Raw genomic sequence first — 13,635 nt, 5'->3', positions numbered from 1 at the left:
TCTTTCTGTCTGTAGGACCCTCAAAGAGCCTATTCCTTTAGGAACAAAGGAGGTTTAAAGGCATCTACTGGGCAAAACTACAGCATTCAGAGGAAATTCAAGGCTCTTCCCTAGCCCCGGTAGGAAGAGAGTCATGGGTAAGGGTTGAGCTCAAAGCCACTGTTGAGACCCTGGAGGGTAGGGAGTGAAACCTCCCTCGTGATGGAAGCATCACAAGCTCAGCTGGACAGAGGCTTCCGCAGCTCATCTTTTCTGCTTGGTTCTCTTCCCTTTCTGCCCGTGCTCCTCATGGGTAAGAGAAGCTAAGGCCTCCTTCTCCTGGGAGGACCTGGCATGCTCTCCGATCTCCTCTAGACCAACTAAGAGCCCCTGCAGGGCTCCTGGGAGGGACAGGTGTCAAAGTCAGTGTCTCTTTCTAGGTAAAGGACTTCTCTTGGCTCACATGGGAGCCCAGCCAGCTTGCCAAGGTGGGAGTCCTGATGCGGAAACACAGGGTGGAAGCCCTAGCTGGTACTGAGGCTTTGTTCTGGGTTCCTGTCCTCCTGTCTCGCGAAGCCTCAGAGCAGGGGGTGGGTGGCCAGTCGGGGGATGTAGCTCACTGGAAACTTACGAACCACCTACTAGATTCCTGGCATGGAGGTCCCAGGAAAGGTTAAGTGAACCACATAGCCACAGAGGAGAACGGATCCATGGGGGTTCATTATGCTGTACAGATGACATATTTGTAAGGGGCTAAGAAAATTTACCATTGCAACCCTGTTTGTTCAGGAAGGAATAACTGCTCAGAAGAAGGCAACAAATAACCTTCTTGCTTTCAGAATTATGGATCCATGTCAAAATATGATGAAAGTCACAACCCTCTCTCGAGAAAATTCACAGGTGTCCCCAGTTTTAGGGGGCTGATAGGCCCAGAAAATTCTATCCAGAGATGCTATTTTTAAATAACCATCATACATGGCTCAGATGGGGTCACAGTGTGATGTCACCATTCTCAGTTATTCTTATGAATGATGTGCTGGGAAAACTTATTGGTAAACTGGGGTGTATCATTACTTGCCAGCTAAAATAATGAAGAAGAAAATCTATGGAACGTGAGCTAGAAAATAGTCATCCTTGTTTCCTCCTAGCATATGGTAGGGCTCCACCTTGTAATAGAAAGTAAGTGGGCATGAAGGAAATGGGTCTTTCCCTCTGAATTGATGTTAACCCTTTGAGAGAAGGAGGGGAGCTAGCAGAGCAACCCACCCCTGTCCCAGTGGGCACGTGGAAAGGAGGACAGAGTGGTCGTACTCACCACACCGGCCTCGGGATTCCTCTTCCTCCCGTTGCTGAAGGTGGAGGCCAAAGTGGAAGAGCAGCTCTCATCATACAGGGCAGTCCTGCCATCGTTGATGGCCGAGTTGATGGAGATGGTCCACATGCTTGAGGCGTAGCCATCGCAGTTGCAGTCATCGTAGCTGCCACCGTCCCCGGAGGCCCATACGTAGATGCTGCCTTTGCCCCCACGGCCCTGGGGAGAGCAATGGGAGATCTGTCATCAACTCCGGTGCCTGCCAGGGAGCCAGGGGTTGCCTGGGTGCAACAGCAATGGGAGACGGGGCCGGCGCTGCGGTGTAGCAGGTAAAGCTGATGCCTGCAATGCCAGCATCCCATATGGACACTGGTATGAGACCACACCGCTCCACTTCAGATCCAGCTCCCTGCTAATGCGCCTGAGAAAGCAGCAGAGGATGGCAGATGCTTGGGGCCTTGCACCCTTGTGGGAGATCTGGAAGACATTCCTGACTCTTGGCTTCGGCTTGGCCCAGCCCTAGTCATTGTGGCCACTTGGGGAGTGAACCAGAGGATGGAAGATTCTCTCTCTCTCTCTCTTTCTCTCTCCCCTTCCCTCCCTCATCTCTAATTCTGACTTTCAAATGAATGGATAAATGTTAAAAAAATAATCAATGGGAGATGCTGCCACCAACTCCAGCACCTGCCCGGGAGCCAGGGGCTGCCAGGCATGGGCAGTGATGTACGCAGGGAAGGCTCTGCCCAGGGAGGGTCAGGATTTGGACTCCTTCATCAGCCGAATCCATGACTGGATTCACTGTTTGTCTATACTGGAAACCACATGGTTCTGGTGGGCACCACAGGAAATATTTTTTCAGGAAGGACCCAATATAAATAGCCACCTGAGTTTGCAATTTAAGCTGGGATAACATGATTTAAAAAAGCTGGAAAACACTCTGTGGTTTACAAACAGGCTGCTTTTCTTTTTTTTTTTTTTAAGATTTATTTTATTTATTTGAAAGACAGAGTTACAGAGAGAGGTAGAGACAGAGAGAGAGGTCTTCCATCTGCTGGTTCACTCCTCAGATGGCTGCAATGGCTGGAGCTGCACCAATCCGAAGCCAGGAGCCAGGAGCTTCTTCCGGGTCTCGCTTGTGGTGCAGAGGTCCAAGGACCTGGGCCATCTCCTACTGCTTTCCCAGGCCATACCAGAGAGCTGGAAGAGGTGCAGCTGGGACTAGAACCAGTGCCCATATGGGATGTCAGTGCTTAGGCCAGGGCATTAACCCGCTGCGCCACAGCGCCGGCCCCAGACAGGCTGCTTTTCAAAAAAAAATTGTGAAGATAGCACATACTCACTGTAAACAAAAGTCAAAGTATATGAAAGGAAAATGAAAAGAAATCCCTCTAGAGGTAGTTATTATCCCTTTCCTAGACATTTTTCAGCCAAAATGGAAGTGTATGTGTATACATGTTTGTATTTAGCAATATAAGATACGTAAGGGGCTGGTGCTGTGGCATAGTGGGTAAAGCCACCGCCTGCAGTGCTGGTATCCCATATGGGCACTGATTCTAGTCCCAGCTGCTCCACTTCTGATCCAGCTATCTGCTATGGCCTGGGAAAGCAGTAGAAGATGGCGCAAGTCTTTGGGCCCCTGTACCCGTGTGGGGGACCCGAAAGAAGCTCCTGGCTCCTGGCTCCAGATCAGCTCAGCTCCGGCTGTCGAGGCCACTTGGGGAGTGAACCAGCAAATGGAAGACCTGTCTCTCTCTCTCTCTCTGCCTCTCTGTAACTTTGCCTTTCAAATAAAATAAATCTTTAAAAAAAGATATGTAAGGTATTTATAACAGACAGTTACATATCATATATATGTTTACATAAATGACATGTAGATACCTTTTACCCAAATTACATAAAATTCTTACACATGTGTATATATATTTCTTCTTTATCCTATTAGATAATACTGGGTTACTTAGAATTTCAAAATTTTCTTTTAATAACTTGAAAGAGTGAGAGAGTGAGAGAGATCCCATCTGCTGGTTCACTCCTCAAATGCCCACAACAACCCTTGGTTAGGGCCAAAGCTGGAAGCTGAATTGAGGTCTCCCACAGGTGGCAGGAACCGCAACACCTGACTCGCCACGGCCACCTTCTAGGGTCTGTACAAGCAGGAAGTGGCATCTCGGGCGGATCTGGAGATTGAACCCTGGCACTCTGACATAGGATGCGGGCATCTTAATGGAAGTCTTAATAGCTAAGCTAAGTGAACACCGTTACAATGCCTTTTTTTTTTTTTTAAGATTTATCTGTTTATCTGAAAGTCAAGAGTTACAGAGAAAGGAGAGGTAGAGAGAGAGGTCTTCCATCTGCTGGTTCTCTCCTGAAATGACTGCAATGGCCGGAGCTGCACCAATCCGAAGCCAGAAGCCAGGAGCTTCTTCTGGGTCTCCCATGCAGGTGCAGGGGCCCAAGGACTTGGGCCATTTTCTACTGCTCTCCCAGGCCATAGCAGAGAGCTGGATCGGAAGTGGAGCAGCTGGGTCTTGAACTGGCACCTATATGGGATGCTGGCACTGCAGATGACGGCTTTATCTGCTACACCACAGTGCTGGCCCTAAAATGCTTTTAAATGTAGTATTATATGACATTGTCCCTGTGTGAATGAACACCAAATATAAGAGGGAAGTCTTATGTGGTCAAGTAAAGCATACATAATGATATGTACAGTGGTCACTACCACATGCTATTCACTTATACAGGGCAAGCTTCGTCAGAAATACCCGCAGCTAGTGTTGATCCTCTGCTCCAACCATACTTTCAGCATCCTTCTCTTCCATCTCCCTTCTCCCTGCCTCTGTGGGTCATCTCCTTTCCACTTCAAGAGCCCTGGATTGGGCCATGGGCCTCCTGCTTCCTACTTTCTCACCCCCAGAGCATTGGCCTTGGGTCCTCGGTGGGCAGGAGAGGGTCAGATGTGCAACCTCCCTCCACTCCCCAGCCTGGCCCCAGGGGCTCCGGGCCGCTGTAAAGCCAGAAGACAAAAGGCACTGGCAGAGGAAATCTGTCCCTGCGTGGCCACCAGTGGGCCACATTCCTGCCGTAGAAGTTAAGGGCAGAGATAGCAGCAGCAGGAGAGATGACTGGATTACTGCCAAGTTCCCCTGACATTTCCAATCGTTGCTAATGAGAGTGGGAGTTAATTAGCCCTTGATGGATAAGGCTGCTAAGTCAACAAGCATTGATTCAGCCACTGGCTGAGAATCATCCTCAGCATCTTGGTAAATCGATACTAGGATACTCCACCTCTACAAGCAGGTGCTCTCGGAAACCAGACGGGGAGCGGGGTCACCCCACAGCAGGTGTGGAGGATCACACACAGCAGACTTAGACTGGGGCTCCAGATCAAGAAACAGCACCCTCTGAAAGTGAAACTTACAGGAGTCAGGATGAATGGGACAGACTGACCATCTGCAGAACTCCCCCAGAACAAGTCCACACGCAGGCTGCTTGTGAGGCCAAGAACCTTTGCTGAAAGGAAATCAGCACCCAGTGTCTTTGTCTTGGCACAGGGAGTGTGGTAGATTTACCAGAATGTCAAAATTTTCACAATTCCCTGTAGGTGCACCCTTTGCAATATGGCCTTGAAGCCCTGCCTGTGAAGAGAAGTCAGTTTCTTACCCCTTCAAAGCAGGCTGGCCTCGTGTCCTGCTTTGGCCAACAGAACGGGGTGCAGAGATTCTGAGTCAGTCCCAAGCATAGGTCTCAAGCAAACCCGTGGACTTCTGCTGTCTCTCCTACGCCTGGGTTAGCCTGCCTTGGATAAGAGACAGAGCCCAGGCGAAGTCCCCGCCCCAGCTGACAGCCAATCACTGCCAGACATGCGAGGGAGGAAGTCCTAGACCAGCCTGCCTGTGGCTCAGCCTCCAGTTGACTACAGCTGTGTGAGTGAGGCCAGCTGAGTTTAGCCAAGACTGGTGCAGGTCAGCAGAGCAACCCAGCTAACTGTCGACCACAAGCAAAACGAATGGTTAGTCTTTTAAACTACTGAATTCTGGGGTAGATCCACAGAGAGCCTGTTTCTGAGTAAGCAGCAAAGGGTTTGCTCTGGACTGGAAGACTTGTCCAAATACAGTTCTTTTTTTCCCTGGGAATGTTAAACTTTGTTTTCCAGAGTCATATTACACACTTGAGGCTGTGATAATTATATCTTGGCTTCTGATGATTGAGTTTTAGGGCCAAACAGTCCCTAGCTTCCTGGGGGAAGATGGGTCTACAAGGAGAAAAATCCTAATTCTGGGGACAGAAATGAGTGGGGAAGCAGCAGCTGTAGCAGGGCTAAGAGCTGACTGCGGGTGGGGCTGAGAGCCGCACCCCTGCCCACGCTTCCTTTTTAACCAGTCTGACCTCCGGCTTCACCTGGACAAGAGCTGGGCAGAAACGGAGCCAGAACAACCATGACCCACATTCCAGTCATCAACAGATACAGGGTCCGATGGAAGAAATGAAGGGTGACGATCACAGCAAGCATTCCTATGGCGCCTACTGTGTGCGTGAAGTATGTCACATAGTGAGCTACTGAATCCTCACAGCAACAGTAGATACATCAAAGATCAAACCCTTCAGAAGAACTCAACAAACTCAAAAAAAAAAAAAAAAAAGGAAGAGAAGGAAAAAAAATGTTAGGTTAAACGTTAGGTTTTAAATAAGCCTGCAGGTCTCTAGAGAGACACAGACGAAGACTGTATCCACTGGAAAGACACACCACGTTCCTGAGTAGAGACAGCATTCCAGAGGCACCACTCTCCCTTACGTCAATTTATAATTTTAACTCGATCCTAATACCCAAACTGTATACATAGAGATTCATTCAGGCTAAGAAGGCCACATCTGGGAGTTCAACAGCAGGGTTTTTGTCCAGGAACAAGTGGTAAAGCAGTCAAAAATGCAAATGGGGTAAGGGAGATTAGGAAGTTTGTGACCTTGGAGCTGGGAGCCTGCCCCGTGGAGGGAGTTGGGCTGCAGAGGGTAGGGCTGTGGGCTGGGGAGCTCCACCCTTACTCTGATGTATGCTCCATGAACGGAATGGCAGTCGACCTTCCCACGCTGCCTGTATTGCAATTGTCTCTTTGCTTTACTCCACTTCTGCTTTCTTTCTTTCTTTTTTTTTAAGAATGCAAGTGCATTTAGGTGATATTAGGTAAATTTTCACTAAATGCAAACTTTTCAACCAGGCATTAAATTCTTGTCTAGGAGCGATTTTCACCCCCTGCACTGAGTGCACTGTTGGAGACAATTTTGGTGGTCATGACTCTGTGCCTGTGTGTGGCTAGTATCTAGTGGGTAGAGGCCAGGGATGTACTTACAGCAAAGAATTCACCTGCTCAAAATATCAATGGTATGAAGTTTAGAAACCCTGGCTCTAATGTAATGGTAAAGAGTGTGGTGCTGGCATCTCGTCAGCTTCTGTCGAGGGCCCCCTAGTGGAAGGGCAAGTGAGTGAGTGTGAAAGGGCGAAACAGGAGGGTGAGTTTGCTTTGTAAGGGCTTGTTCGTGCAGTCACTGATCTGCTCCGCAAGAATTGTATTCATTCCTCTTAACAAACTACCTCTTAAAGTCCTACCTCTCAATGGCAATCAAATTTCAACTTGAGCTTTGGAAGAGCAAGATCATATTCATACCAGAGCAATGTGTAAGCTAAAGTAACCTCTTAGAAATTCAAAACTTCTTAGAAGTTCATGCAGATCTTGTATTTTGCTCATCATACAGAAATGTTAGCAATCTCTCACCATCAGCCCAACTGAAGTTCTAGCTGGCGATGGGTACGGTTGGTTCCCTGTGCCCCCGGCACATGGCCTGCCTCCCAGAGGGAGAAAATTTCACTTGGAGGGGCTTGAGACTCCACCTTAGTAAATGGGTGGTGACCCCGGTTAACGAGCAGACCAAGCCCTGTGGTCCAGTGGTGGGATGGGTGTGCAGTTACCTGGGGAAACAGGCGAGGGAGAGCTGCCTTTTCCCAAATGCTCAATTATAGTACTTTGCACTTCCAATCACCTTGGCATCTTAATACAACATTGATGTACTTTTAAAAAGTTATTGTATTTTATACCATGAAAATAATATTCACTGTAGAATAATTGGGATCTATAGACTGTAGAAAATAAAATCCTTTCTAATGTTCCATGGATAGATAATCTCATGATTCCTGCCAGTTTCATATATAAATGCAAAGTCTAAGAACAGATATAAAAATAAAGTTGAGATCATAAAATGCATCCACTTTCTCAGCCTTCTTAGAATGTGTTTCTCACTTACTATTATACAATTAACATTGCCTTATGAGACTAGTACCCTTCTATATCATAATATTTTATCAGTCTTATTAAATAGCCATTCCATAATTTACTTATTTTCTTAGGTATACATGGCTGATTGTTTCTAGTTTTTTAAAGTGCATTATGTTTAAAATGAATGTAATCAGCAGACTCATAGAATGGCAGATGTCCTAAATAGCACTCTGGCCTCAGAATCAGCCCTAAAGGCATTCGGATCTGGCTGAAAAGCCCATGAGAGTATTTCAGGCATGGAAAGCCAAGACACTCTGGCAAAAGATCTCTGCGAGTGAGATCCCAGTGGAAAGAAGAGGTCTTCAAAGAAGGAGGTACCTTTCTCTGAAGGGAGGAGAGAACCTCCACTTTGACTATGACCTTGTCTAAACAAGATAAGAATCGGAGAACTCAGAGGGCTTCCATAGCCTTGGAAACTCATGACCGGAGCATAGGGAGACTACTGATGCCATAGACAGGAGTGTCAATTGGTAAAGTCAACAACAGGAGTCACTGTGCACTTACTCCTCATGTAGGATCTCTGTCCTTGATGTGCTGTGTATTGAGATTTAATGCTATAACGAGTACTCAAACAATATATTTCACTTTGTGTTTTTATGGGGGTGCAAACTGTTGAAATCTTTACTTAATGCATACTAAACTGATCCTCTGTAAAAAAAAAAAATAATAAAGAAATTATCAACTCCCAACTTGACTCTCACTGGGATTAAACATGACAATAGGTCTGATCTGATTTCATCATCATTAAAAAAAAAATCATCTATTATTTCTCACTTTATGTTTCTGTGTGAGAGCAAACTGTTGAAATCCTTACTTAATGTATACTAAGCTGATCTTCTGTATATTAAGATAATCGAAAATGAATCTTGATGTGAATGGAAGGGGAGAGGGAGTGGGAAAGGGGAGGGTAGTGGGTGGAAGGGACGGTATGTGGGGGAAGCCATTGCAATCCATAAATCGTACTTTGGAAATTTATATTCATTAAATAAAAGTTAAAAAAAAAAAGAAAAAGAAAAAAAAAGCCATTGAAGGGCACATCTTTGAAAAAGAAAAAAAAAAATGAATGTAATCTAGGCTGGCGCCGCGGCTCACTAGGCTAATCCTCCGCCTTGCGGCGCCGGCACACCGGGTTCTAGTCCCGGTTGGGGTGCCGGATTCTGTGCCGGTTGCCCCTCTTCCAGGCCAGCCCTCTTCTGTGGCCCGGGAGTGCAGTGGAGGATGGCCCAAGTACTTGGGCCCTGCACCCCATGGGAGACCAGGAGAAGCACCTGGCTCCTGCCATCGAATCAGCGCGGTGCGCCGGCTGCAGTGCGCCGGCTGCAGCGGCCATTGGAGGGTGGACCAACGGCAAAGGAAGACCTTTCTCTCTGTCTTTCTCTCTCACTGTCCACTCTACCTGTCCAAAAAAAAAAAAAAAAAAAAAAAAAAGAATGTAATCTTACAAATGTCTTCACATTTTTGTTTATTTCCTTGGGTAGAATTTCTAAAAGAGGTAATTTTGGATGAAAAGGAATGAATGTTTGATGATTCTCGATCTATATTATTGCTCTATAAAGTTCATTAACGATTTATATTTTTAACAGGATTGCAGTACATCTGGGTCAGGATTTAGGATTACTACTCTTTTTTTTAAAGATTTATTTATTTATTTGAAAGACAGCATTATAGAGAGAGGTAGAGACAGAGAGAGAGGTCTTCCATCTGCTGGTTCACTCCCCAGATGGCCGCAAGGGCTGGAGTTGCGCCAATCCAAAGCCGGGAGCCAGGAGCTTCCTCCAGGTCTCCCACGTGTGTGCAGGGGCCCAAGGACTTGGGCCATCTTCTACCTGCTATCCCAGGCCATAGCAGAGAGCTGCATCAGAAGAGGAACAGCCAGGACTAGAACCGGTGCCCATACAGGATGCCGGCACTTCAGGCCAGGACATTAACCCGTTGTGCCACAGCGCCGGCCCCAGGATTACTACTCTTTAAAAATAATTTTGCCAGGGCTGGTGCTGTGTTCAGCGGGTTAATGCCCTGGCCTGAAGTGCTGGCATCCCATATGGGCGCTGGTTCGAGACCCAGCTGCTCCACTTCCGACCCAGCTCTCTGCTGTGGCCTGGGAAAGCAGTGGAAGAAGGCCCAAGTCCTTGGGCCCCTGCACCCATGTGGGATACCCGGAAGAAGCTCCTGGCTTCTGGCTTTGGATCAGCACAGCTCCTGCTGTTGCGGTCAATTGGGGAGTGAACCATCGGAAGGAAGACCTCTCTATCTCTCTCTGTCTCTCTGCCTCTCCTCTCTGTAACTCTGACTTTCAAATAAATAAATAAATCTTTTTAAAAAAATAATTTTGCCAACTTGGTGGATCAAGACGGTACCTTATTGCTTTGAGTTACCTTCCCCTTGATTTTTCTGTGAATCTAAAATTTCTCTAAAAATTAAAGTCTTTAGAAACAATTACAGACGTTGAGACAAGGGTCTGCGAACAGGTAGTTTATTTGGGGGGGAGGAAGGCAGGATCTCAGGAAGCAAGAGACACCTCCATGCCTGCCTTGTGGTTGGGTTCATGGATGTTCAGCAGGAGTAGGGATGTGAGGTTCTCCAGAGAGGCCAAATTAAGAATGGAGCAGTCGCCCTTATCCTTGACTCAAACCCTTGACTTGAGGCATGTCCCATGGCACCTGCGGCTGTCTCTGTTATGTCCTGGCTTACAGGTGGCGATGAATGTCTCTGATGTCCAAGGTGATGTCCACTTGGCCCAGAGGGGTCATTTCCTTGGTAGAGCCTGAGGGTGGAGTGACCAGCTGTCTGGTTTTGATCAGAGTTCAGGGCCTTCCTGGGACACAGGAAGTCCAGGGCAGACAGGGACAGTTGACACCCACCAGCCTTCTCTTCTTTTTCCTCTGCAGACTTATAAAAATCGAAGGGCCCAGAACAGCACCTGCTCCTGCAGAGGCACAGCCGCAGACTCCTTACTGCAGCTGGCCTGCTCGTGTGCACACCTTCCTATGGCTCTCGGAGGATTCCGGATCACCCCTTGGCAGGAGGCATTCATCGCCGGCCAGAGGCCCTGGCACTTGGAGCCCTGGGCATCCGTCCCACGCTCTGATTAAATTTTAGCAGGCAGCAGGGGGGCCTCACAGTGCCCATACCTGATAAATCACCGTCTCCCCAGGCAGCCCTCCGCCCCAGCCCCTCCTTTCTGGATGGTGGCTTTGGAGCCACTCTCTGGTAGGTGGCCCCTGCCCATACATTCCAGTCGCAGAGCTGTGATCTGTGCTGGTGTCCTTTGCAACCCCTGAGGAGTGATGAATAAGAAGTTGGGATGTTGTCCCCAGAGTCAGCCAAACATGGGCCAGGGTGGCCCCCGGAGGCTGCATGTCCTCCCGATGGAGAAAGAAGTTCATGAATCGGTCAGCACCCCCCGGGCCCTCCAGGTCTGATTCCCCCTGAATGGCTGCTCTTTGTTCTCCACCAGTCTTCTTGCAATGGCTGCGTCCTTTCCTCCAACACAAAATGCATGGTGTCTTATTGATCCAGAGTGACGGCTGCTGGTTGGTTAGGCTTACTTATCCCTCGGCTGTCAGAACGTCCTGTGCCCGGGGGTTCTCTGATCAACAGCACCAGCATCAGCCCTGTATCGTCTCAGGGCTTCTTCCCAAGAGGCTTTGCACACCTGCCCTGCGACTGAAAGTGCTGGAGCGTTTACTTTCCGTGGGAGCAAACCTCCACAGGGCTGAGGATGGGATAACTCCAGGTGGTTCTCCGCGGTTTCCCGTGGGATTAAGGTCCAGTTGCTCATGGGGTACCTGGCCTGATGCCTCAGCCTGCACTTACCCTACTGTCCCCTCTTGGAGCTGCCCAGTCACTGCTGGTTTTCCTTCTCCCTCCCACCAAATGACTTGACTGCAAATCTTGTTGCAGAGTCTGCTTTTGGGGGATCACAAACAGTTAATCATCGGGTGTCATGTCAGGAGTCTCTGTCACTCACATCCCAAGTATAATGTGACAAAGGCTTTAGCTTGTAAACTCAACATGTGGACTGTAAAATTAAAGGCAAAAATATTAAAAATATTAAGCAAAGGGAAAAAAAGCTTCTCCTTCTCCTTCTCCTTCTCCTTCTTCACAGGCAGAGTGGACAGTGAGAGAGAGAGACAGAAAGAAAAGTCTTCCTTTTGCCATTGGTTCACCCTCCAATCACCGCCGCGGCCGCTGTATCGCGCTGATCTGAAGCTAGGAGCCAGGTGCTTTTCCTGGTCTCCCATGCAGGTGCAGGGCCCAAGGACTTGGGCCATCCTCCACTGCACTCCCGGGCCACAGCAGAGAGCTGACCTGGAAGGGGGGCAACCTGGACAGAATTCGGCGCCCCGACCGGGACTAGAACCCAGTGTGCCGGCGCTGCAAGGTGGAGGATTAGCCTATTGAGCCACGGCACCGGCCTTCCTTTCTTCTTGTCTGTTTGCCTCAAGAATTTATTGAGGGGCTGGTGCTGTGATGTAGTAGGTTAAGCTTCTGCCTGAAGCACCAGCTTCCCATATGGGTGCAGGTTTGAGTTCTGGCTGCTCCGTTTCTGATCCAGCTCTTTGCTAATGGCCTGGGAAAGCAGTGGAAGATGGCCCAAGTGTTTGGGCCCCTGCACCCATGTGGGAGACCTGGAAGAAGCTCCTGGCTCCTGGCTTTGGATTGGCACAGCTCTGGCCGTTGCGGCCATTTGGGGTGTGAGCCAGTGGATAGAAGATCTTTCTCTTTCTCTTTCTCTCTCTCTCTCTCTCTCTCTCTCTCTCTCTGTAACTCTTTCAAATAAATAAATAAATCTTAAACTCATTGAGCACACATAGGAGCTGCAAACCCAATCCCTAAGGAAGCAGGTCCCACCTAAGGAATGGTGGGGACCGTGGCAGACAGCATATCCTGATAAGGTCTTTTATTGCCTTCTTCTATTTCTTCTTCCTTTTTCATCATAAGTGTTGGTGTGTAACAGGGGATAATCTGACCCCTTTGTTTAGGTGACCTTTACCTTTCAGAGGTAGTTTTCCTGTAGAATAGACAGGACAATGGGAGGGCTGGAAGGAAATCTTTGCTGATGTATCCGACACCCTTCACTCGCAAATTTCTCCAATATCATTAAAAAAAAAAAGCTTGAAATGAGGAAAGAATCATTCCTACAGCCTGGGGAAAGTCAAATGAGGAATCTTGTAGTTTCCATCCTACTGATTTCACTTTCTGAAATACTTACATGCTGTCCTCTGAAGACGAATTAACAGTTCTTCTCTCAAGTTGTAGCGTGCTTGGCATGTTTTGCAAAATGATCATGCTGGAAAGGGCCTCTAGTTACAGCCAGGAAGGCCACAGATGGAGGAGAAAGAAACAGCCAGCTTTGAGATGCACTGGAGCCATTCACAAGTCCCTGGGAGGTGGCAGGGGCCACCCAGGGGTGCACTGCCCTCAGCGCCATCTGCCTTTTGAGTCTAGATGAAGGGCCCACAGGGCCTATTTGCCTGATTTTTATTTGGCTTTGGGTGCCCAAAATATGCCTCAGTGAAAATCTACACCTGCTGGGGTAGAGGGGACATGAGCCAGGTGTTCCCCTGGGTGCCTGCTGACTCCCGGTGCTTGGTTTGGAACGTGTCATTTCTCTCCAATCACACAGTGAATACAGTGTGATGAAAACGAGCTGTGTGTGTTAGGAGTTTCAGGCTAAAGGCACCTTGAGGAGCCAGGGCACTGAAACGGGCCGGCAGCACACCTGCTGTCCCCTGTGCTCTGTCCCCCTCCCCTGCCACCCTGCTGGTGACACCCTCTGTCAAGCGCTTGATGCCACCCGAGTGTCCGGCCCTGCTTCAGAGGGGCTGGACTTCCACAGCGGTCTGCACAACGCTGTAGTAACACATCACTTCACTTCTTTCCCACGTGAGCGCCATGCGGGGGTCACCGTCGGTGTTTAGCCAATGGCACAGTGCTGTTCACATCGAGAACTCCGCTTCCCATTCCATGGCTATGTCCCGGCATCCCCGGGTTTCCTGCGAGTGCTGAGTC

General features: G+C 48.6%; 1 protein-coding gene across 1 annotated transcript in view; it reads right to left on the bottom strand.

Annotated features, from left to right (window-relative positions):
• The window catches only part of PCSK2 (proprotein convertase subtilisin/kexin type 2), a 314,344-nt gene that overhangs the window by 15,770 nt on the left and 284,939 nt on the right, over positions 1-13,635 (bottom strand). The window contains exon 9 of the mRNA XM_002710961.5: positions 1,295-1,510. Within this exon, the coding sequence (XP_002711007.1) occupies positions 1,295-1,510 (216 nt within the window). The remainder of the gene's footprint in view (positions 1-1,294; positions 1,511-13,635) is intronic.

Source organism: Oryctolagus cuniculus, chromosome 11 (assembly GCF_964237555.1).
Source record: "Oryctolagus cuniculus chromosome 11, mOryCun1.1, whole genome shotgun sequence".
Lineage (NCBI taxonomy): Eukaryota > Metazoa > Chordata > Mammalia > Lagomorpha > Leporidae > Oryctolagus > Oryctolagus cuniculus.
Note: the sequence above shows the minus strand (reverse complement) of the source record. Positions and strands in the feature narration are given on the sequence as shown.